This window comes from Prionailurus bengalensis, chromosome C2, assembly GCF_016509475.1.
Source record: "Prionailurus bengalensis isolate Pbe53 chromosome C2, Fcat_Pben_1.1_paternal_pri, whole genome shotgun sequence".
NCBI classification, from domain to species: domain Eukaryota; kingdom Metazoa; phylum Chordata; class Mammalia; order Carnivora; family Felidae; genus Prionailurus; species Prionailurus bengalensis.
The window spans coordinates 8,571,979-8,596,732 of record NC_057350.1 but is presented as its reverse complement, the minus strand read 5'-3'; the positions used below and the strand labels follow the sequence as shown (position 1 = coordinate 8,596,732).

The following is a 24,754-nucleotide window of genomic DNA, read 5'->3' as shown; positions in this document are numbered from 1 at the left end:
TTGAGAAACCCCACTGTAAACGCCATACCACTGCTGCCATGTGCTAAGCCACAGAAGGAAATAAAATATTTTTAAATCCATTTGAGAGACATTTACTTGAGCAACTCCATGCCAAGGTCCTGGTCCATTTGATAATCAAATGTCAGCATGAACCCACAGCCTTAAATTTCCCCTGCAAACCTGATCATTATAGCAAGCACACGAAAATTTCCTTTTTCTTTATTACGAGCCCTCTTACTGGGTTACATCATTACTCCATTTATTATTACGATGAAGGGTAAAGGCATCCCCACGCAGCTCCTAGGCCATGAGACCACCACCTACTGTGCGGCTGTGGTTTGCCCTTGAAGTGCTTTGCACCCTCTTACTGGGTTACATCATTACTCCATTTATTAGAGATGAAGACTGTGAAATTGACCAAGGAAAGAGGAAACTGGCCAGTCTGTGGTAACATTTATTGGCTGATCTCGGTGGCGAGGTACCGTAGTGACACAGGCCCAAGGAGAAAGCGGTGAGCCTGTCACACAGAGACTGGAAGTCATTTAAAATCAAAAATGACATTCTAATCCTCTGAATCTGATTTTTGAAGCTGCATCGTATTGCCTTTTTTTCTAGAGCGATGCGTGCAGTTTCAAATTTTATGACAGTAACGGGGTCAATTTAAATGGTGCAGCCAACAGAGTTGCCATGTAACTCCCAGAAATGCATCGCAACGGTGCCGAATCAATTTTCTAGTACAAGTCTGTGCACAGGGGTGGTAAAAGTCACTATTCAAAACTGAAATACGGCTCTAGGAAGTCAGGTTTTTAAGTGGATTTTCTGAGAATGCACAGTTGCTATAGTTACCATCTTTGCAGAGAAAAAGATAAGAGGAACATTTATTAGGCCTCCAAACTAATTCATGTGCTTTGCAGCCTCCATGAAACCTGCTTGGCTTGCACACATTTACCTACCCTGATGTCCAGATTTCTTCACTACAGGCATCTTTGCCCTAGCATTAGCTTAAGAACAAATGAGTGGGCTTTGGAATAATAAAGAGACAAATTTATACCTCCATGAAGAATATTTGGTCAGAAAACCTCAAAAGACTTAGCTCCTAGGACGACATATGAAATGAAAATAAACAACAAAAAAAGGAAATGATTATCTAATTCAATAAAAACATCCCTGTAATAAAACAAAATCTGTTATACTCATCCTGGGAACTATTCTGGGAAAAATACCTACAATCACTCAGTTTTCTTATTTAAGGTAACAAATCCTTAAAGGGGATCCTGGGTGGCTCAGTCGGGTAAGCATCCCACTTCAGCTCAGGTCATGATCTCGCAGTTTGTGAGTTTGAGCCCCACATCAGGCTCTGTGCTGACAGCTCAGAGCCTGGAGCCTGCATCGGATTATGTGTCTCCCTCTCTCTCTGCTCCTTCCCCACTCATACTCTGTCTCTGTCTCTGTCTCTCTCTCTCAAAAGTAAGTAAACATTCAAAAAAAGAAAAAAAAATCCTTAAGAACAAGTGTTCATCTAACTCTATCAAAAACTTCTGCCCTGAAGCATTAAAAAGTTTGCAGTAAATGATCAGGGATTTTGAAATAGTCTCTCCTGCTTCCATCTGCTTAAACAAACAAAAAACTAAAAGGAAAAAGAAGGTGGGAAAAAAAAAAAACCCAGCAGATGAGCCAAAGGGAAGGTTTGGGAAGGGAAACAGCAAGCCCTTCCTTCCCGTTGTCTCCTTACCTAGATACAGCTGACCCTTCACCAATGTGGGGGCTCGTGTGCCAATCTTACCACGCAGCTGAAAATGCTCATATAACTTTTTACTCTCCAAAAACTTAACCTATAGCCTAGTGTTGACCAGAAGCCTTACCAATAAAATAGTCAAGTAACATGTATTTTGTATATTACATGTATTATATACTCTATTCTTACAATAAAGTAAGCTAGAGAAAAGGAAACTATTAAGAAAGGCATAAGGAACATGGGGCATCTGGGTGGCTCAGTCAGTTGAGCGTCTGACTCTTGATTTTGGCTTAGCTCATGATCTCAGGTCAGAGTCATGGGATTGAGCCCCACATCGGGCTCTGCACTGGGCTTAGAGTCTGCTCAAGATTCTCTCTCTCTGCCCCTTCCCCACTTGCTTACACTCACGTGAGCTCTCTCCCTCTCTCTCACAAAAAAAAAAAAAAAAAAGACAGAAAGAGAGAGAAAATCATAAGAAACAGAAAATACATTTATAGTACTGTACTGTATTTAACCACAAATATCCACACAAGTGGACCCACACAGTTTAAAGCCGTATTATTTGAGGGTAGGTTGTATTAATTTGCCACAAAACTAAATTGCGTCAATATTCTCTTTGCAACTTTTCTCAGCACTTAGATTTTAAGAGTGACAGAATCATAAAAGAATTGAGGATTTGAAGTGTTTTCAACACTCACTACCCCAGAAGTTGGTGAGCATTCATTCATTCATGTGGTCCCTGGCATGACCTATAATGTTGTAATGTGATGGTTACTAACACTTAAAATCACCAGCCCAAGGCACTCAACTCCCTACATTAACTAAAGGTTCGATTATATTGTGCTTTGAGACAAAAGAGTAAACTAATATATTTTGGAAAGAGTAATACCAGTACAGATCAAAACCGGAACGAATTTTCTGACTAATCCTCCGTTAACCAGGAGTCTAATTGGCCATGACACCTGCTGCTATGTCCCTCCATCACGAATATTTTGGTGAAATGGGATATTCAAATGACAGGAAAGCCCTCATCTAAACCTACTCCCTGTCAGCAAAAACTCCCAGGCAAGGATCAAAAAGCAACCCACGAACACAGACTCCTGAGCCTTTCAGTGTGCGACCTTAGAGAGCATGCTCTCAGTCAGAGATCCCCAAAGGTCATCACATGGATGCCGGCCTCCATACCTGGCAAAGAACAGCTTCTCCTCCACGTGGTCCAAAAGGCACTTGCACTATCAGCCTGTCCTTGTCCTCATTCTCCAGGTGACCCTGGAGCTTGCCCAGGCTGAGCTGTCCCCCAGGGCCCTCCTCATAAACATAGCCACTGCTCAGGACACTGAGCTTCACGTGGGTCTGGTCAGCCTTGGAGAAAACCAAGTTCTGGACTGTCTCCCGCAGCACACTCTTGCTCGTCACCTGAAAGCCAGAAAGCGTGAAGGGCGAACACAGGCCCAACACTTTCCCCCCCTGAGAAAGGTAGGCCATGAATTTCTGGGAAAGATCTTCAGGAATCGCCTCCCTGGTGGCAATGACCAACAACAGACAGTTGTCCGACCACGGGTCTCTGAGAGCACTTTCCCTTGACAGGGGGTACAGTGTATAGCTCTCGGTGTCCACACAGTCAGCGAGAACGGACCGGACCTCCTGGAACCTGCCCAAGGATTCCTGGGAGGCAGAACCCATGTAGAAGAGGATATTGGGTGCCCTCCCCGTGATGTTGACTTTCCTCCCTTCTCTGTCCAGGCAGATGTCATCAGCAACATCCTCCAAAGTGCCATTGTGATCATATGGGAGATCTGGAATTTTCTCCACAGATGCAAATTTGACAGATTCAATGGTGCTATTCTCAAGCTCCAAACACTCATGGCAACTAGACAGATGGAGGTGACAGTGCTCGATGGAGCCCACTCCTACGTCACCCTCCCCAGCAGGCTCGCGGCCAGAGGTACCATCTTCCCCTTCTGTGGGTTGTGCACCAAGGACCTTGAGGTCATCTCCACCAACGTGCTCCATAACGTCTGGCTCAGGCTTACTCTCAACGGAAGGTTCAGGATTCTGCTGTAGGATCTGGGCTTGCTTGTTTGAGGCCTGATCCTTAAGTGCCTTCAGAGTGGAGTCCTGCAAGTGCACTGCTAAAATACAAACAGAACAGACAGCCCATCAACGCTTCTGGTTTGTCACAGAGCTCAGTTCAAGACCGCACAGTGCTCTCCGCACTCTGTGACTCTCGCTTCAGGGCAGCCCCCTGCCAGTCCCACCTATGTCCCCACCACAACTCTGTGGCATCCTCTGGATCCAAGTCACTGCTCCTGCTGCTGGGGGGGGGGGGCGGGGGGGACGGCGCCTGATGACCCCCTCCCAGTGAAACCCCGCGTTTCCACAACACCTGTCCCATGTGAATCAGAGAGGTCATCAGGCCTACTTCCTTACAGATTCAATTTCTTGGGCATCGATCTCCTGTAAGAGAATGAAACTAAGGAACAAAAATAGGTCTATATCTAGTGGGTCCAAGCACACCCCAGGCAGCAGGTGCTCTTGGGACACTTCATAGGATCATGGGGGAGAAGAGTCTTTGCAGTATCTTATCTCAGGACTGAAAGAGAAGTTTACAATCTCTGATTCGAAAAACATTTATTGGGGCGCCTGGGTGGCTCAGTCGGTTGAGCATCCAACTTCGGCTCAGGTCATGATCTCAAGGTTCGTGGGTTCGAGCCCCACGTCGGGCTCTGTCCTGACAGCTCAGAGCCTGGAGCCTGCTTCCGATTCTGTGTCTCCCTCTCTCTCTGCCCCTCCCCTGCTCACGCTCTGTCTCTGTGTCAAAAATAAACAAACATTAAAAAAAAATTAAAAAAAAAAACAAAACATTTATTGATGGGGCTCCTGGGTGGCTCAATCGGTTAAGAGTCCAACTTCGGCTCAGGTCATGATCTCTGCAGTTCATAAGTTCAAGCCCGCGTTGGGCTTGCTGCTGTCAGCTAAGAGCCCACTTCGGATCCTCTGTCCTCCCCTCTCCCAGCACTTCATGCTGTCTCTCTCAAAACTAAACATAAAAAACAAAACAAAACAAAAAAAACGGTGCTTGGGTGACTCAGTCAGTTAAACATCTAACTTCAGCTCAGGCCATGATCTCACAGCTCGTGGGTTCAAGTCCCGCATGGGGCTCTGTATCGACAGCTCAGAGCCTGAAACACGCTTTGGATTCTGTGTCTCCCTCTGTCTCTGCCCCTCCCCCTCCTTCTCTCTCTCTCTCAGAAATTAATAAACATTAATAGACATATTAAAAAGAATTTTTAAGCATTTATTGAGCACTTGTTACACATCTGACATGGTATCAGGCGCATGCACATGCCAAATGGGAAAATTAAGTAATTTACACAGATTTCCGGAGCTAGTAATACACATTTGCTCAGGATACAAATGAAGGCTTTCATGGACATAGAAACCCAATTTTTAAGCCTAATTAAGGAAAAACATTTTGCATGTTTCCTAAAAAAAGACTTTGTAATATTGTAATATATATTGTAACATATAAATTGTAATATATATATTTTTTAAGTCAAAAACTCCTAAATTTATATCTTTATAGTAACACTGGCTATGCTTTCCATTCAGTCGAACTACAGTCCAGAAACTAGTTATATTTTTTAGATTGTGTGAAACAAATATTATATGGCTTCTACACTTACACAGCATCTCATGGACAGTGCAATTATGGGAAATCCTGTTTTAAAAATTAAGAATGGGGGTGGCAGGTGGCTCAGTCAGTTGAGCATGACTCTCAATTTCAGCTTGGGTCATGATCTTGAGGTTCATGGGATCAAGCCCTGCGTCAGGCTCTACACGGACAGTACAGAGCCTGCTTGGGATTCTCTCTCTCCCACTCTCTCTGCCCCTCCCCGGTGTGCTAGCTTCCATGCTCGCTCACGTGCTTTCTCTCTCAAAATAGATAAACATTTAGGGGCGCCTGGGTGGCGCAGTGGGTTAAGCGTCCGACTTCGGCCAGGTCACGATCTCGCGGTCCGTGAGTTCGAGCCCCGCGTCAGGCTCTGGGCTGATGGCTCAGAGCCTGGAGCCTGTTTCCGATGCTGTGTCTCCCTCTCTCTCTGCCCCTCCCCCGTTCAAGCTCTGTCTCTCTCTGTCCCAAAAATAAATAAACGTTGAAAAAAAAAATTTTTTTTTAAATAAAAAATAAAAAAATAGATAAACATTTAAAAAACAATTAAGTAAAATAAATTTTAAAAAATTAAAGACACCTCCAAAAAACCTGACATGTGTATGAACCTCATTCTATTATAATTATATCCAACCCATTTAATGCATTAAAGATAAGCATCGACCTTAAGCCACACCGAAAAGAGTGCTCAACAGTCCTTAAGCTAATAACCAATGGCTATGATGGAAACATTTTTTTTTTAAGTTTTTGTTTATTTAAGTAATCTCTATGCCCAACCTGAGGCTTGAACTCATGACCCACAGACCAAGAGTATCATGCTCTTAAAACTGAGCTAGCCAGGCACCCCTGAGGGAAACATTTCTAAAGTCACTTACAAACGATCTTTTGGGGTACCAGTCCATCAGCCATCTGGAGTCTATCTTCCATGAACGCCACCCCCAGCTTGCTGAAGTTGTCCACACTTGCTTCAGCGATTAATTGGTAAGGATCCCCAGGTCTGCAAGCTAATGGCAAACAACAGTCGGCCCATTTCACGATCTGAGACTACACGGGTGAAGGAGAAGGAAGACAAAGAGAGGGTGAGATTGTTCTTCTCTAAAATAACCTGATACTTTACTTTTCCCTTCCACTCCCACCACTAAATTACAGTCAAACATAATGAGTTACTGGATATCGCACTTTATTAACATCAAAGTGGCTCGGGCTCGAACATTCTTGTTTCCACCGGACAACAAGGCTTCCAAAGTACTAAATACAATCCTCTCTTTTAAAAACAATTGAGGGGGTGCCTGGGTGGCTCAGTCGGTTGAGCGTCCGACTTCGGCTCAGGTCATGATCTTGCGGTCCGTGAGTTCGAGCCCCGCGTCGGGCTCTGTCCTGGAGCCTGTTTCAGATTCTGCGTCTCCCTCTCTCTCTGACCCTCCCCCGTTCATGCTCTGTCTCTCTCTGTCTCAAAAATAAATAAAAGTTAAAAAATAAATAAATAAATAAATAAATAAATAAATAAATAAATAAATAAAAGCGATTGAGGTCCCAACCACTTTTCAAGGAGCTGAAAGGGGAAAGGGCCATTCTCCATCCAGTGATTTATAATGTAACCTGTAGACCAGCTTTGCTCTAAGTGTGGTCCAAGACCTACTGCACCGGAACTCCCCAGGGGCCTGTGAACACCTCCCGTCCAGGCTCCGGGCTCCGTCTGGCGTGCCGGACTCTGCAGCTGCAGCCCAGGAATCAGAAGTTCTAAAGGGGCTTCCCAGCGATTCCTAAAACTGGAAAACTCCAGAGAGCTCCCGCCTGTCCCGGTTCAAAACTCCGTCCTTGATGTGCTCCAGTTTTTGTAAAAGAAGAATGTGAAACCAGGACAAGAAGGGGAGCCCCAAGGGACAGGAGCCTGGCTCTGGAGTCAAGGACCTGGGTCTGGGTCAGACTGGGCTTATCTTGGCTGTGTGTCCTCAGGCAAATCTCAGAACCCCGTGAGTCCCAGCTTCCTCATTCCAGTCATCTTTTAGGTTTGCTGTGTTAATGAGATTAGAGAATATATGTAATGCCCCCAGCAGAAAGCCTGGGACAGAAAAAGTGTTCAATTAGTGAAAGCCACTATTATTAGCTATTAATGAAGCTGGTTTTAAAAGCAACAGAGTGGTCTTTTGTTAAGATGCCATGAATCATTTCTCTGCTTCCCAAAATAAATTGTCTCAGTGATACACTGCCCCAAATTTCCTAAACAGAGATAAATGATTTTGAATTCCATTTTTTTATATTGATAGGTTAGGTTTTTAGAAGTGACTCTTGCTGAAAACAGTGAAAACACGCTGGATAACATCAATAGAACATCATCCTAACAGCACTGAAGAAACAACTAGATAATGAAGTATTGTCAGGCCCAAGGCTGGGGCAAATCCCAACCCTAGAAGTAAGGGGAATTGCCACAAGTCAAACCGTGACGTTACCTGCTCATCCAGGAAATGTGGGGTTCAAAAGTCAAGGTCCAACTGGCATCATAGGTCTGACATATAGATCAATGAAACAGAACTGAGAGCACAGAAATAAACACACATATCTACAGACAACTGATTTTGGACAAGGTTGCCCAGAAAGGCAACGGAGAAACCACAAACTTTTCAAAGACAGTGCCAGTACAACTGGGTATCTATATGCAAAAGAATGAAAATGGACCCCTACCTAACGCTATTTACACCAGGTACAAAAATCAACTCAAACTGGATCAAATCCTCAATGTAAGAGCTACAACTACAAAATTCTTAGAAGAAAACAGGCGTAAATCGTCATGACCTTGGATCAGGCAATGGTTTCTCAGATAGGACACCAAAATTACAAGCAACAAAAGAAAAACCAGATAAACTGGACTTCATCAAAATCTTTATGCTTCAGAGAACAGCTTCAAGGAAATAGAAAGACAATCCACAAAATGGAAGATGTTTGCAAATCACATACGTGATAAAAGACTTGCATCTTCAACGTACAAAAACACATAAAGAACTAGAAAACAAAGGGTCTGAGCAGACATGTCTCCAAAGAAAAGATACAAGTGGCAATAAGCGCTTGAAAAGATGCACAACATCCCTAATTAGTCATTAAGGGAAACAAATCAAAATCGTAGTGCGATGCTTCACCTCTACTGGGATGGATATAATCAAAAAGATGGCTACTAACAAGTATCATGGAGGATGTTGAGCAATCAGAAGCCCACTACATTGCTGATAGAAATATAAAATGGCGCATCCTCTTTGGAAAAGGCTTGGGGCACCTGGGTGGCTCAGTCAGTTAAGCATCCAACTTCGGCTCAGGTCATGATCTCACAGCTCAGGAGTTCGAGTCCCACACAGGACTCTGTGCTGACAGTTCAGAGCCTGGAGCCTACTTTAGATTCTGTGTCTCCCTCTCTCTCTCTGCCCCCTCCCTCCCTCTTTTGCTCACACTCACTCTCTCTCTCTGTCTCTCTCTCCCCCTCTCAAAAATAAATAAACATTAGGGGCACCTGGGTGGCTCAGTCGGTTAAGCTTCCGACTTCAGCTCAGGTCATGATCTTGCGGTTCACTGAGTTCAAGCCCCGCATCGGGCTCTGTGCTGACAGCTCAGATCCCGGAGCCTGCTTCGGTTTCTGTGTCTCCCTCTCTCTCTCTGCCTCTCTCCCACTCACTCTCTCTCTCTCTCTCTCTCTCTCTCTCTCTCTCTCAAGAATAATCATTAAAAAAAATTTTTAATAAAAAAATAAACATTAAAAAAAAGGCCTGACAGTTCTTCAAAAAGTTAAACATAGAATTACCAAACGACCAAGCAATTCCACTCCTAAGTATGTACCTAAAGGAACTGAAAATGTACGTCCACACACAAAAGTTGTATACAGGTGTTCACAGCAGCATTAATCACAAAAACCAAAGAGTGGAAACAACCCAAAGGTCCATCAGCAGAGGGAGGGATAAGCAAAGTGCATATATCCATACAGTGGAGTATTATTCAGCCATGATAAAGAATGAATGTCACATGTAGATGTATGTCACATGTCACAACTACATCACAACACACCTACTTGTCACAACATGGCTGCACCTTAAATACACGATGCTAAGTGAAGGAAGCCGATAACTAAAGGTCACATATTACACGATTCCATGTGTATGAACTATCCAAAACAGACAAATCTAAACAGTTAGAAAGTAGATTAGGGGTGGCCAGGCCAGGGATGAGGGAGTGGAGAGCAGCTGCTGGTAGATACGTGGTTTCTTTGGGGCACAATGAAAATGGCATTAGGTAGCAGTGATGACCGCACAGCTAATGAATTATAACTGTATACTCTAAAAGGATGAGGTTTATGGTATGTGAACTGTATCTCCATTTTAAAAAGAAAAAAGAGGGGCGCCTGGGTGGCTCAGTCGGTTAAGTGTCCGACTTCAGCCCGGGTCACGATCTCGCGGTCCGTGAGTTCGAGCCCCACGTCGGGCTCTGGGCTGATGGCTCAGAGCCTGGAGCCTGCTTCCAGTTCTGTGTCTCCCTCTCTCTCTGCCCTTCCCCCGTTCATGCTCTGTCTCTCTCTGTCTCAAAAATAAATAAACGTTAAAAAAAAAATTTTTTTAATAAAAAAAAATAATAATAAAAAGAAAAAAGAAAAGAATCAAGGCAGTTGACTTATTTCCACACTGTTCCAGGGCAGTCTAGATAGTGGGAGGACTCCAGAGCCCAACTTCCGGAACTGAGTCCTGGCTCCCCTGGCTAATAGCTATATGACCCAAATGACCCAAGCAAGTCACTCAAACCCATGCTTGGGTTTCCTGTCTGTAAGGCAGAAGTGGTAAGACTACCTACCTCAGAAGGTTACTGGGAGAGATCAACGGGAGTAATACGCCAAGTACCTGGTCCATAGAGAGGCAGTCTTATTATTCTAAACATGGAGTCCTCAAAACAGGTATTCTCAGTGGGGACCGTATACCCACCAAATGGGAAAAAACTGGTTTGAGGGTGATGGAGGGGAGTGGGGGTGGAGGGTGAAAAAGTTCTAGATGTCACAAGAGTTTGTAGCCCTCCAAGGGTGAACTCCACCCCACAAAATCCTATTCCTTAGTATTTCATTTCTCTCCTTAGATTCCAAATTGAATCTAATGTTTCTAATTCAGGAAGTCATTTTAAAAGATGGGAATCACTGTCTTAGAAGGAAAAATAACAAATACAAGTCCTTCACAGTCAAAAGGTGGAAACCCACTGGGGCGCCTGGGTGACTCAGCTGGTTAAGCGTCCAACTTGGGCTCAGATCATGATCTCACGGTCCGTGAGTGCGAGCCCCTCATCAGGCTCTGTGCTGACAGCTCAGAGTCTGAAGCCTACTTGAGATTGTGTGTGTGTGTGTGTGTGTGTGTGTGTGTGTGTGTGTGTGTCTGCCCCTCCCCCGCTCATGCTCTGTCTCTCAAGAATGAATGTTTAAAAAAAAAAAAAGGTGGAAACCCACTAATGGGTCTAGAATATTTGGAAAAAGAATCCTCAGAATTTCCTTCTGGCTCTACATGTGGCCTTCCTTCCACTTGATCACCAACTTCTCTACCTCCCACCAGATGTGCAGCCAGAGTAGGGTTCACCTGACCAGCGTTTCAGTAGGACTCTGCATTTCAAATCTGCCCTCTCTGATCCAAGATGAGAGCAGAGCTCAGAAGCTTACAGTTCAGACACATATTTAGCTGATTTCCAGCTTTGAGAATAGAGGAAGGATGTCAGCTCAGGAGGATAAGAAGATAAACTATCGCCTTGGCAAGAGGACTTTGCAGATGAGGGTGAATGGGAAACGTGAAAAGAAACAGGATAACCAACGTCCTGAATGAGGCTAAAAGCACCGGAGTTCTCAGGGCTATGGCTGGCAATCAAAGAATGAGGAAAAACACTCAGCCAGTGGAGACCCAGCCCAGAGTTTAGTCACTCAGAAGCAGATTTAGCACCTTGCTGGAGCAGGCACTGCTGGGGAGCTATGCCTTGAAGAAAGCATTTAGTGTAAAAGAACCCAATAATTAAATTCTCCCCCCACCCCCGCCCCCAGGAGGAGAGAAGTGGGAGATAAACGAATCGCGGGGAAGGACAGGAAGCAGCCAGAGAACAATACACACAGGTCCCTGATCAAGTTTCTCAACTCAGCCAGCTGTTTCCTCACCTAAGTGCATTTCCTTTTTGTAGAAACGTGGTCCACGAGCCACAGACCGTGCAAACTCCTCAAGCAGCACTGTGTGCTCCATCAAAGCAAAGCCACACTGTCACTGATGGCATCCAGGGCTGTTTGTCTGAGAGCAAACAGGGCACTTCCACTTTGCCCTTCAAGGTGGAAACAAAGGGACCGAGAAAGAAAGGGGAAGTCAAACCCAAGGCTTACTCCCAAAGATCAAAGCTAAGGAAGCCCTGGTCAGCCCCACACAAAGGGATTTCCTGGCAGAAATCCCTTCCATAACCAAAGCTCCTGACTTGTTGTCACCCTGATTGACAGCAGGCAGCAGTGGTGCACCTGCTCCACTCAGCGGACGTCCATGAGGAAGGCCCAGGGCCAAGAGGCACTCGCTTCAATTCTCAGGGGTGGCTCTCTAACCAACTGTCCTTCCCAAGGCCGCCCGCAGCACGCGGTGGGCTGAAGTTCTACAGCAAAGGTGGGAATAGCCAGTTGATAGTTAACCAAGTGATGACTAATTTTATGCGTCAACTCAGCTAGGCCATGGTACCCAGACATGTAGCCAAATTTCCATCCTGATGTAACCGTGAAGGTGTTTTTTAGATGTGATCAGCATTTTAAGTCAGTGGACTTTGAGTCAAGCAGTTTATCCACCATAATGTGGGTGAGCCTCGCCCAATCAGTTGAAGACCTTCTGAGAAAAAGACTGAGGTCCCCCAAGGAAGAAGGAATTCTGCCCTCAGATGACCTCCTGACTCAACAGCCACACCTGCTGTGGTGCACACACACACACTCCCTGTTGGGTCTGCTTCTCTGAAGAACCCAGACTACAACAAGTTACAATCAGTTCTCCAGTCAGATAATTGATGTTGCTAATGTACCTGGCTCTTATTCCTTTCTTCCAAATCAACTTAATCACACGTTAGGTTTTTATAATTTTTTTAATGTTTATTTTAGTTTTGAGAGAGAGTGTCAGCAGGGGAGGGGCAGAAAGAGAGGGGCGACACAGAATCCAAAGCAGGCTCCCGGCTCTGAACAATCAGCACAGAGCCTGACGTGGGGCTTGAACCCGCGACTGTGAGATCATGACCGGAGCCGAAGTCAGACGCTCAACCGAGGCACCCAGGCGCACCTGGTTTTTAAAATTTCTAGTGACAAACTGGATGAAGGAGTGTGAGGCACGCAGAGATGGGAAGTGTGTGACGCTGGGAGAGCGAAGGAAGGGGGTTACCTCTGACGTGAGGGTAACCCTGCAGACTTCAGGTTTGGAAACACAGAGGGAAAGGATCACGACAAACTTCATTCTCACACTCTGTTACTTCCCAGGATAACGTGCCCTGTGGCACTTTTAGGAGAAGGGTACCGGAAAATCGAGTGACAGTGTAAGGGGCGTCACAACTCCATAGCAAGCAGGAGCTGTAACGAGCTGATGGATGAAACCAAGTGGTACTTGAAAACCAGGGCTGAGCAGACACCCAAGGAAAAGGAGGGTTCAGGCACCTTAATCTTCTGAGTAGGTGAGAGTTAGTCAGAAAATAACAGAAGTACCCTTGTTGACACACCCCTTTTCTATTTCTTGGGTTCCGTATGTGTCCCCTAAGCACCTGAGGCCCCCTACGGTATCCTGCATTAGCATCCCCAAGTGCTCACTGCCCACTTTACGTGCCCACCCCACTGATCCTGGGAAGCTGAGAGCAGAAGATTTAAAAGATATCCCAGGTGTTCCAGTTACCCATCACTGGGCAACAAACAACCCCCAAATTTAGTGGCTTAAGCTAATCGTTCATTTTGCTCAATCTCAATAGGGGCAGGGCTTGGCAGGGACAGTTCAACTCCGCTCCATGCGGCTAAGGTGCCTCAACTGGGCCCAGACGATCCCCATCCAAGATGGTTCCCCAAGATGGTTGCCCACCAGCAGGAGCTTCCTCACTTGGCAGCATGGGAGCTGAGTTCCAAGAGCCCAGGCGGAAGCTGCAAAGTTTCTTATGATCTGGCCTTGGAGGTCCCAGAACGTCATTCCACCACATAACCCTGGGTGTACAAACCATCCACCACACCGAGTTTCTGCCAGCTCGTACTCCTGCCATCTGCACGCGCATGGCATGTCCCCAGACGGACATGCTCCCTCAGTCTGGGTCCCTGCACAAGAAGGATGCATGGAGCAGAGCCCAGAGCAGAGTCACAGCTTAATACAGCGAACCTGCTGAGCCTATATTGTAACATGAGCAAGAAACCAGTATTTGTTAGAAGCAATTGAGGTGCTAGGGCCATGTGTTATTTCAGCAAAGCTGACCAAACAACGCACAAAACTGCATTGCTTTCAGCAGTCCCTCCACCAGCCCTCCCTGCCATATTCCCGATCTCCACGAATGATCCAGCATCCACCAAAAACGACTGTCCGTTGGGTGAAGTCCAAGTTCCTAACTAGCACACATAAACTTCTCGTGATCTGTGCATATGCGTGTTTGTACGACTGAAGGATATTCGGTTCTGCTACACAGAAAACAAGAAAAACCAACAGCATGGATGGGACTTGTACATCAAGTTAGGAACTTGTCAGACACTCTAAAGATAGATGAAACAAATGGAAAATATTTGTAATGAACCCAGATAAAAAGGAAAGAACAACAGAGAGTATTTATTACCCTTAGGCAGAAAGTCATGGACGGGCCAAGTAAATCTTAAATATTAAGGGGCCCCTGGGGGACTCAGTTAAGAGTTCAACTTCAGCTCAGGTCACGATCTCACAGTTTGTGGGTTCGAGCCCTACGTCGGGCTCTGCGCTGGCAGCTCGGAGCCTGAAGCCTGCTTCAGATTCTGTGTCTCCCTCTCTCTCCGCCCCTCCCCTGCTCACGCTCTGTCTCTCTCAAAAACAAATAAACGTTAAAAAAAAATTTAACACACAAATTACACCACCACCAGATTGGCAGTATATCATCCCTAAATCAGTCACCCATTAGGGCACCATGTATAGTCTCTAAAAACAGATAAGAAGCACAGGTGGCACAGCACAGCACTTCCAGGCACACATGTCCTGAGTCTCTCCAAGAGAACAAGTGTGGCTGGCCCCACGCACATACACGTCCTGAGTCTCTCCAAGAGAACAAGTGTGGCTGGCCCCACGCACATACACGTCCTGAGTCTCTCCAAGAGAACAAGTGTGGCTGGCCCCACGCACATACACGTCCTGAGTCTCTCCAAGAGAACAAGTGTGGCTGGCCCCACGCACATACACGTCCTGAGTCTCTCCAAGAGAACAAGTGTGGCTGGCCCCATGCACCCTCCATCTGCTGAGCCCCCAGTTTTAACCTCATCTCTGGCTCCTGTACCTACGCCCTTGGTGAGGAAGGCTGGTGCAGCAAAGAGGCAGGATGTGTGAACACTGCACAGCCCAGGATTCAGGTGTACAGTCCTTCCACACTGCAGGCCCCTGATCCTAAGTGTTAACTGACCCCTAATCTCTCCAGGTGTTCCTTGTGCATGTTCCAAAATTATTTAATAAGCTGTGAATTATGCATCTTAACTTGATCTGCAAGCTTCTCGACTCTGTGACTGTTGAGAGAACCTGCCCGGCAATGTTTAAGATTTTATTTTTTAAGTAATCTCCACACCCAATGTGGGGCTCAAACTCACAACCCTGAGATCGAGAGTCGTGTGCTCCACTGACTGCCAGCCAGGCACCCTTGCCTTGGCAATGTTCCTAGAAGCTACTGCTGCACCCAGGTAATTTCCCATACAGCAGTCCAGCCCCATCTTTCCCCTCTGTCCTTATCTTGGACCACTCCCCAACTCATGTCACCAGAGACTCCAATTTTACTGGACCATGTGCGGTTGCCTCAGGTGCAAACTTCTGTGTGCTTGTGCCCTTGCTGTTCTGCCTGGGAAGCCCTTCCTTCCTCTGCACCAAACTCCTGTTTTTTCCTGTAAAGCTCAGACACGACCTCTGCTGAAAGGCCCTTCCTGTCCTCACCCCTACATAGACAGGTTGCCCACCACCCCTATCCATGCCTTCTCACTGCACTTATCATGTTGAAACTTTAATTGTTCCTTTACTTAGCTGTCTTTCCTCCCACACTGGGAGCTCCTTAAGATGACAGGGACCATCATCTCTGAATGCATCTGTCACCTCCACATGACACATAACTCCAGCTCTGGCACACAAGCCGGCATATAATAGGCACTTGATAAACCTTGGATGAGTGAATGAATGCCTTGGTAAGAGTACAAGGAACATAAGTGAATTTTCTGCAGCAAAGAATTATGTAAGTTTTTTGGGTCATCAATTCTTACTAAATAGGACTGCTGATATCAGTACAGAAGGTATTGAAAATTGAGCTGAATCTATCATGCTCCACTGGTATTTGTTACAGTACCTAGCAAAATAATTGGAACATAGTAGATGGTCAATAAACAGGCTAATGAATGACTAAGTAAGTGAAAATATGAATATATGAATGCTGTTTTTTGAAAAACTGAATTCCTAAGATTCACTTATTTGTTGTTAGGGTCTATAGAATGACCATAAACGAAAGCCATTTGAGCTATCCCAAATTCAAAACGATATTTAAGGGGCGCTTGGGTGGCTCAGTCGGTTAAGCGGCCGACTTCGGCTCAGGTCATGATCTCACGGTCCGTGAGTTTGAGCCCCGCGTCAGGCTCTGTGCTGACAGCTCAGAGCCTGGAGCCTGTTTCAGATTCTGTGTCTCCCTCTCTCTGACCCTCCTCCGTTTATGCTCTGTCTCTGTCTCAAAAATAAATAAACGTCGGGGCGCCTGGGTGGCGCAGTCGGTTAAGCGTCCGACTTCAGCCAGGTCACGATCTCGCGGTCCGTGAGTTCGAGCCCCGCGTCAGGCTCTGGGCTGATGGCTCAGAGCCTGGAGCCTGTTTCCGATTCTGTGTCTCCCTCTCTCTCTGCCCCTCCCCCGTTCATGCTCTGTCTCTCTCTGTCCCAAAAATAAATAAATGTTGAAAAAAAAATTAAAAAAAAAAAATAAATAAATAAAAAAAATAAATAAACGTTAAAAAAATTTTTTTTTCAATAAAAAAGAAAAAAAGATACTTTAAGTATCTGTAGGAGTTCTATAATCCTAGGAATATGGAAGAACGTAACCTTTCATTAAGTTCAAAAGTCTTTTCTTACATTTGTATTTTCAACTTAGTATCTCAGGGTCCTGTTAAACTCAAATGACTTTAGAGTTAAGTGCAAAATAGATTGATAACACCCCCCATGCGAAATCCCATTAAGCAATCAACCTGAATGAGGACAGTGAGATACAAGATCAACTCCTTTTTTATTTTTTTTAAGTTTATTTGAGAGAGAGAGTGCACGCGCGCGTGCACATGGGGGAGGTGCAAGGAGAGAGAAAGAGAAAATCCTAAGCCCCAGCAAGGCACTCAAGTGCTCAAATTCAGGACTGAGAGATCATGACCTGAGCGAAATCAAGAGTCAGATGTTAACCAACTGAGACACCCAGGTTCCCCTCAAGTCCTTTTTTTAAAGTAGACTCCATATCCAACACAGGGCTTGAACTCATGACCCTGAGATCAAGAGCTGCATACTCTACCGGCTGAGCCAGCCAGGGGCCCGAGATCAATTCCTTCCAAAGGACCAACTTATAAAATGGAATTCGGTGTAATAGGGTGGTCCAAAAATTAGCTCCAAATGTCTCCAGCTTCTGGTTGCAGGACCTACCAACCAAGCCTCTAATCACAAATAAATGAAATAACTGGATAGTAGCTATCTTCCCTGGTGGGCAGGCATCTTTCTACCTCAGAAAATCAAGAAATAAGTAAGGTATTGCCATTAAGGAAGATTTTTTTTTTTAATTTTTGGATTTTTTTAATGTTTATTTTTGAAAGAGAGAGAGAGAGTGTGAGCATGGGAGGGACAGAGAGAGAGGGAGACACAGAATCGGAAACAGGCTGCAGGCTCTGAGCTGTCACACAGAGCCCGACACGGGGCTCAAACCCACGAACCGTGAGATCATGACCTGAGCTGAAGTCAGATGCCCAATCAACTGAGCCACCCAGGCACCCCGCCATTAAGCAAGATCTTAATTAAATCTTCGTTAGACTATATATTAAATGAAATGGTAACTGTGAGAAATGCTAATTATCTCCCAGTATCTTCTAGTCTGTCTTTCTTCCCTTCAACCTGTGGCTGTCCAGCTAGGACTGCAGTTCTCAGCCTGCCCTGCAGCTGACGGGACAGGAGCAGAAGTGACCCGTGAAACTTCTGAGTCACAGTTTTTAAAGAGGAAGCTGGCTGGCTCCCACCTTCTCTATTCCCCCATCCTGAGGGCTAGATGTGCATGAGGTTAACAGAGGTGGCTGGGGCAGTATGAACCAGTCTCTACCAAGAGAGAGAACAAGGCTGGCAGAGGGCAGATAACAGAGCAATAAAACAGAAGGGAACTAGGTCCCTGGATGGTCTTACAGAGCAGAACCACCTCCCGAGAAAGAGAGAAAATTCTAGCTTATTTGCATAGCTGCATTTCTGGGTCTCTGATATAGTAGCTTAGCCTCTACCCTACATGGCACAGTAACTGTGTTCCTTCAGATGCTATACATCTCTTAACCCTATAAAGATAATACAAGTAAGGGGTGCCTGGGTAGCTCAGTCGGTTAAGCATCTGACTCTCGTTTTCGGCTCAGGTCAGGATCTCACAGTTTGTGAGTTCAAGCCCCATATAACGCTCTGAGCTGACAGTGCAGAGCCTGCCTGGGATTTTATCTGCTTCTCTCTCCGCCCCTCCCCTGCTTGTGTGCTCTCCTTCTCACTCTCAAAATATATAAATAAACTTAAAAAAAAGTACAGTTAAGTAACAACGATTTAGGAAGTTAACAGCACAGCAGTCACATTTTGTGCTGGCCTTGGTTTTAAGTTGAAATCTTACAAAATATACATATAAATATCAGCATATATAAGAAAACATCAAGCTTACTATGAGCTTGATAATTTATAAAATTGGGGCACCTGGGTAGCTCAATTGGTTGAGCATCCAACTCTTGATTTTGGCTCAAGTCATAATCCCAGGGTTGTGGGATCGAGCCCTACCTTAGGCTCTGTGCTGAGCAAGGAATCTACTTGGGATTCTCTCTCCCTCTCTCCCTCTGCCCGTCCCCCACTTGCGTGCTCACTCTCTCTCTCTCTCTCTCTCTCTCAACCTAAAATAAAAATTTATTTATTAAATAAATTTATTAAATAAAAAATAGTAATTTATAAGAATTATGTGGGTGTTCAGAAAGATGGTGTTTGTTCACCTAGATGACTTACATACCTAAAAAGAAACTGGTCTGGGGAGGGAGGGGCAGGGCAGGTAGACAGGTGGATAGACTCCAGGGGACCACATAGGTACGTGTTCCATTTCCATATTGAGTGGTAAATTTGTGGGTATTAATCATACAAATTTCAAAGTCATGAGTGAATGAGGGCCACGTGTGAACCAACAATGAGAGTACATTTTGATTAGGATTAACCCAAGTCTGGGTAGCTAGAGTCCAAAAATAAAATAAAATATTCTAAGACATTTGAGCTTGTAAACAGGATAAATATTATTCAGAAATGCCATTAAAAGTGATCCCTGGGGCGCCTGGGTGGCTCAGTCGGTTGAGCGTCTGACTTCGGCTCAGGTCACAATCTCGCAGTCCGTGAGTTCGAGTTCTGCATCGGCCTCTGGGCTGATGGCTCAGAGCCTGGAGCCTGCTTCCGATTCTGTGTCTCCCTCTCTCTCTGTCCCTCCCCCATTCATGCTCTGTCTCTCTCTGTCTCAAAAATAAATAAACGTTAAAAAAAAAAAAAAAATAGGGCTTAAAAGCCCAAAGTAGGACACTTAGGTTACCACAAATGGGTTCTTCATAGGTTTAAAAAAAAAGCCAAGTATTAGCAATTTCATGATTCAAACTAATTGATCATGTGATTTGTAACTGTAATACACTGAAATCATTGTTTTAGGAACACCTGGGTGGCTCAGTCAGTTAAGTGTCCAACTTTGGCTCAGGTCATGATCTCATGGGTTCGTGAGTTCAAGTCCCACGTCAGGCTCTGTGCAGACAGCTCAGAGCCCGGATCCTGCTTCGGATTCTGTGTCTCCCTCTCTCTCTGCCCCTCCCCTGCTTGCTCGCTCGCTCTTCCCCTCTCTCTCTCTCTCTCTCTCTCAAAAATAAATAAAACATTAAAAAATTGTTTTCAAAAAAAATACATAATTTTTTTAAAGAAAATGAAAAAGAAAAAACAAATTTACTTTTGGTTAAGACATAGTTTTCTTATGAGACACAAGTGAAAAACATGCTACTCACGCTTTCTGAAGAGGAAGATGGTCTCTGTAAAGTCTCACCTTGCACCCAGATGCTCTCAGTCACAAATGCTATGTGTTCTGCTTCGAGTATAAAAGGAGAAACAAGAAACAGGGCCCATTTGTTCAAGTCATCAATGGACTGCATAGAGGGAAAGAAACACAAAAAAAGGGGAGGGGATTCAGTATCACTTCAAATCACAACAGCCACTTACATCAACATCCAGGACAGCCCTTCCTCTGGAACCCCAGGTGAGATCAATACAAGTTTATCAGATGCTCCCCTGCAGACCACATCAACCCTGTGTTTCTTGTTGAACTGTGGCTATTAAACACCTGCAACATCCCTTCTATGATTCATGACAACTTTAACATCTCTAGATATTTGTTATCAACAATTCACTCTGAAGCTGGGCTCACCCCCACCATTCCTTACTGCTTACAGTACAGAGAGCTCTCCAAGTTACAACTCAGAAGCCCATTTAAAAATGAGGAGGCCCCGGGGCGCCTGGGTGGCTCAGTCGGTTAAGCGTCTGACTTCGGCTCAGGTCATGATCTCGCGGCTCATGGGTTCGAGCCCCACGTCGGGCTCTGTGCTGACTGCTCGGAGCCTGGAGCCTGCTTTGGATTCTGTGTCTCCCTCTCTCTCTGCCCCTCCCCTGCTCACGCTGTCTCTGTCTCTCAAAAACAAATAAATGTAAAAGATAAATAAATAAAGGTGAGGAGGCTCAGAAGTACGTAGCCGTGAAACGAAGCCCATTACCAACAGAAACCTGAAGACCTGTTCTTCCCTGTTCTTCCACTTCCTCCAGCCATTATAGCATCAACATTGGTTATCAGATTGGGTATGTCCATTTACCTGTGCTCTCCTTCCTGAAATCCCTCCAAAAGGCCAGTAAATTAATTTTAAAAGGCTTTGACCCACTAAAATCAAGGCATATCCAGAGGAGAAAAGCTGAACTCTAAGGCTGCAGGAGGTGAGCCCTGTCACCACCACCAGAAAATGGTCAAGCTCAGGAGCACCTGGGTGGCTCAGTCAATTGAGCGTCTGACTTCAGCTCAGGTCATGATTTCGTGGTTCGTGAGTTCGAGCCTGGCATCGGGCTCTGTGCTGACAACCTGGAGCCTGCTTCGGATTCTGTGTCTCCCTCTCTTTCTGCCTGCCCCTCCCCCACTTGTGTTCTGTCTCTCTCTCTCTCTCTCTCTCTCTCTCTCAAAAATAAACATTAAAAAAAAAATTTTAGGGGCGCCTGGGTGGCGCAGTCGGTTAGGCATCCGACTTCAGCCAGGTCACGATCTCCCGGTCCGTGAGTTCGAGCCCCACGTCAGGCTCTGGGCTGATGGCTCAGAGCCTGGAGCCTGTTTCTGATTCTGTGTCTCCCTCTCTCTCTGCCCCTCCCCCGTTCATGCTCTGTCTCTCTCTGTCCTAAAAATAAATAAACGTTGAAAAAAAAAATTAAAAAAAATAAAAAAAATAAAAAAAATTTTAATAAAAAACAAAAAAAATAGCAAAATGGTCAAGCTCCACACAAATCCAGTTCAAATCCGCCCTTGTTGGGAGATCAAAAGGCATTTTTACCTGGCCTAATAACTTGGCACATAGTACAGTATTAATAAATATCTACTGAGCTAATTAACAAATGAAAATTTGAAGGAGAAAAAACTCCTCTACATGGGTAAACTATATTATTAATATAGCAGTTAACTACAAAAAACAGGGGTGCCTGGGTGGCTCAGTCGGTTGAGCATGCAACTTCGGCTCGGGTCACAATCTCGAGGTTTGTGGGTTCCAACCCGTGTCCAGCTTTGTACTGACAGCGCAGAGCCTGCTTTGGACTCCCTCTCTCTCTCTCTCTCTCTCTGCCCTTCCCCTGCTTGCTCTCTCTCACTCTCTCTCTTAAAAATGAATAAACATTTAAAAACATTTTTTTACAAAAACAGCAACAAAAAACAGATTGTCCATCTTACTCAAACACAGAATATGTACATATTCAACAAAAACCTTAAATTTCCAGTTTGGGGGCGCCTGGGTGGTCAGTTGGACAGCCGGCTTTTGATTTTGGCTCAAGTCATGATCTCACAGGTTCGTAGGTTCGAGCCCTGTGATGGGCTCTGCAGAGCCTGCTTGAGATTCTCTGCAATCTCTCTGCCCCTCCCCCTCTCTAAAATAAATAAATAAACATTAAAAAAAATTCCAGTTTCTATAAACTCTTTGGTTATACTTATCAATTTCTGTGGGACCTTCAATTATATAAACATACACATTCTATTTATCGGATTCTAAGCATGCAAAATGTGGAGACAACAAAGTCATAAGATTGACTTCTATAAAGTTACTTCAATCTAGGTAGACTGACAATAAGGTATTTAGCGAACCAGATCATTAACCTCACAATATTTTAGATCTTGAATTAACAGCAGCCAATCACAAATAGCCAAGCTTTCCAATCGCAGGCCACAACCACTAACCACTCCATCATTCATTGAAGTACTGAGTGATTATCACAGGGCAAGCTGCTAAGCGAAAGAGACCCAATTCCTAGGGAGAAAAAGATAAAAAACTGGAAATATGAAGGATAATTTAAAGTTTATCTGGGCACAGAGCAAGCCAGTCCCATCTAGTTTGAAGAATGAGGGAACATTTCCTTGAGACAATATTTCAGCAAAGCTCTAGGATGAGGCAAAGTTAACTTCAAATAGCAAGAGCATATCAGGTTACAGAATCCCCGAAGGCCAAGGCTAGTATGGCCGGGGTGCCCCCACACCAGGCTGGAGCAATCAGAAAGGGCTGAGAAGCACTAGTTATGGGTACGGTAGTTAAAAAGAAGACCAATAAAGTCATAGAGATGTTCAAAAGTAAAACTGTCTTCCAAGAAAATTAAAAATACTTACATCTCGATATTTTTGAATGTCCAAAATCCTTAATCTAAAGGGTTCTATTTTAAGTAAATGAGTCCAGATTGGAAACTGCAATAGAAAAATGCACCCCTCAATTTTTCTTTATTTTGTTAATTCTCTCAATCCAGGTTCCTTGGACAATTAAGCCCTAATTAGACCCTCAGGCAGAATGAATGTCTAAACGTCTTGCATCTAGGTGATAGTAGCTGCATACTCTTTCACAACCGAGAAAAGTTACTCATTCTCTGTTTATACTAACAAATAAGGGTAATTTTGATTTGTTAGTAGCACAGTATAATTCCGTACCTAAGCATACAACAAAGTATTCAACCTGAGATAAGATTTTAATTCCCACGCAGGTGCTACGGTTTCGCACACAGGGGAAACCTTACTTTAACGCCAAGTGAGCCAACTTTCAGGAACGAAGAGGAAAGGGAAACCGATTAAAAGCAAACGCTTTTAAATGTCAACGAAAACAGTGTTAGTGAAGTCAGTGGAAATCTGCGCAGCACCGCACTTTTCCAGAAAGGGAACGGAGGTTTCGCATAGATTAAACGACAGCCACGTGAAAGGGCCTGCTGAACTTGCAGCCATCCGGCTAAGTACTAAGCCAAAAAACAAAGGCCGTGTGCAAACCGAAATAAAATAAATGCAAAGACAATCAGCGGGGTGCCCTGGTCGGCAAAACTCGCGACTGACTGAGCCGTTTTTGTCACTTAGGAGATATCTGACATAAGACTGAGGATTTGTTGTCTTTCTGTGAATTCAGGTTCATAAACTTGAACCTGTAGAACCCACAGTAGAGGAGAGGATGTCAGAAAAGACGTTCCGAGCGGACAGTGCCCAGGGCGTTCGGGTGCTAATCTTCCCCATACACTCGACCCGGCAAGCCGCCTGTCGCAGTTCCGGACCTCTGGTCCCCCCAGTCCCGGCTCCCGAGGGCATAGCCAGTAGAAGCGCCCCGAGCTCAGCCCTCCCGGGACCCCAAGCCCGGGGCCTCCCCCCCACCACGCGCGCAGCCCCGGTGCAGCGCGGGGCCCGCGAGCGCTTCCGGCTGGCTGAGCCCCGAGGCCGCGCCTCCCGCCGGCCCCGCCCCCCGCGCGCCTCCGGCCCCACCCGCGCCCCGCCGGCCCCGCGCCCGCCCACCTCGCTCTCGCCGACGCAGAAGACGCGGCCGCCGCGGCTCAAGCACACGCGAGCGCCCCTGGGCTGTACGGCCGCGCCGCAAAAGGTGAAGGAGCAGCGCGAGGCGCGCAGCCGCTGCACCGTGGCGCGCACGAGCGCGGCCGGCCGGCGCCCCCAGCGCGCCCACAGGTACAGGTAGCACAGCGTGATGAGCATGACCGACCGGCCGGCCGGCGGCGGGGCGCGGGCCCGGGAAGCTCGCACCACCGGCCCGCCCCTCCCTCAGGGCCCCGCCCCCGCCGCCCGCCCTCCCGCTGGCCGGAAGAGGCCGCCCCGTGGGGGTGAGGCAGCGCGGGCTGGGGAAGGCCGCCAGGGGTGGGGGGTGGGAGGAGGGAGGATGCGCTGGAGGAGCGGGGATGAGGATGGAGGGAGGACGCGCTGAGAGGAGGGGTTTAGGACGGAGGGAGGCCGAGCGGAGCAGGGGGTGTACGGTGAGGATGGAGGGAGCAGGGAGGCCGCGCGCGGCTGAGGATGGAGGGAGGCCGCACTGGGGCGGGGGGGGGGGGGTGAGGAGGGGCTGGGTGAGGTTGGAAGCCGCGTGCGGAGGGCGGGCGGCAGTGAGGGAGGCAGGAGGCATGATGGAGGGAGAAAGGCATTAGAGAGAGGGGGTTGACAGGTTGGAGACCGGGGGTTTAGGCCCACTGGCTGCCAGCTTTAAGCCAAAGTCGAACCTCCCTTCTTTGGAGAGCTGGGAGGCAGACTGAAGAAGGGCTGCAGGTACTTTTACATTAACTAATCCGCACCCTACTGGGATTCAACTAACATACAGCCTCTGCCCAGTCCAGTTGGGAATATAAAGTGAGACTGGTTTT

General features: G+C 46.1%; 1 protein-coding gene across 5 annotated transcripts in view; it reads right to left on the bottom strand.

The window, feature by feature from the left end:
* Positions 1-24,754, bottom strand: part of HLCS (holocarboxylase synthetase) — a 229,096-nt gene that overhangs the window by 193,228 nt on the left and 11,114 nt on the right. For 2 of the 5 annotated variants that reach the window (XM_043593625.1, XM_043593624.1), the window contains 3 exons: positions 19,864-20,001; positions 6,284-6,446; positions 2,921-3,867 (listed from right to left, as the gene is read on the bottom strand). In XM_043593625.1, coding sequence (XP_043449560.1) covers positions 2,921-3,867; positions 6,284-6,335 — 999 coding nt within the window. In that variant the 5' untranslated portion in view covers positions 6,336-6,446; positions 19,864-20,001. Of the gene's footprint in view, positions 1-2,920; positions 3,868-6,283; positions 6,447-19,863; positions 20,002-22,751; positions 22,827-23,903; positions 24,181-24,754 lie in introns of those variants that run through there. The other 3 variants (XM_043593627.1, XM_043593623.1, XM_043593626.1) reach the window with 3 other exon arrangements.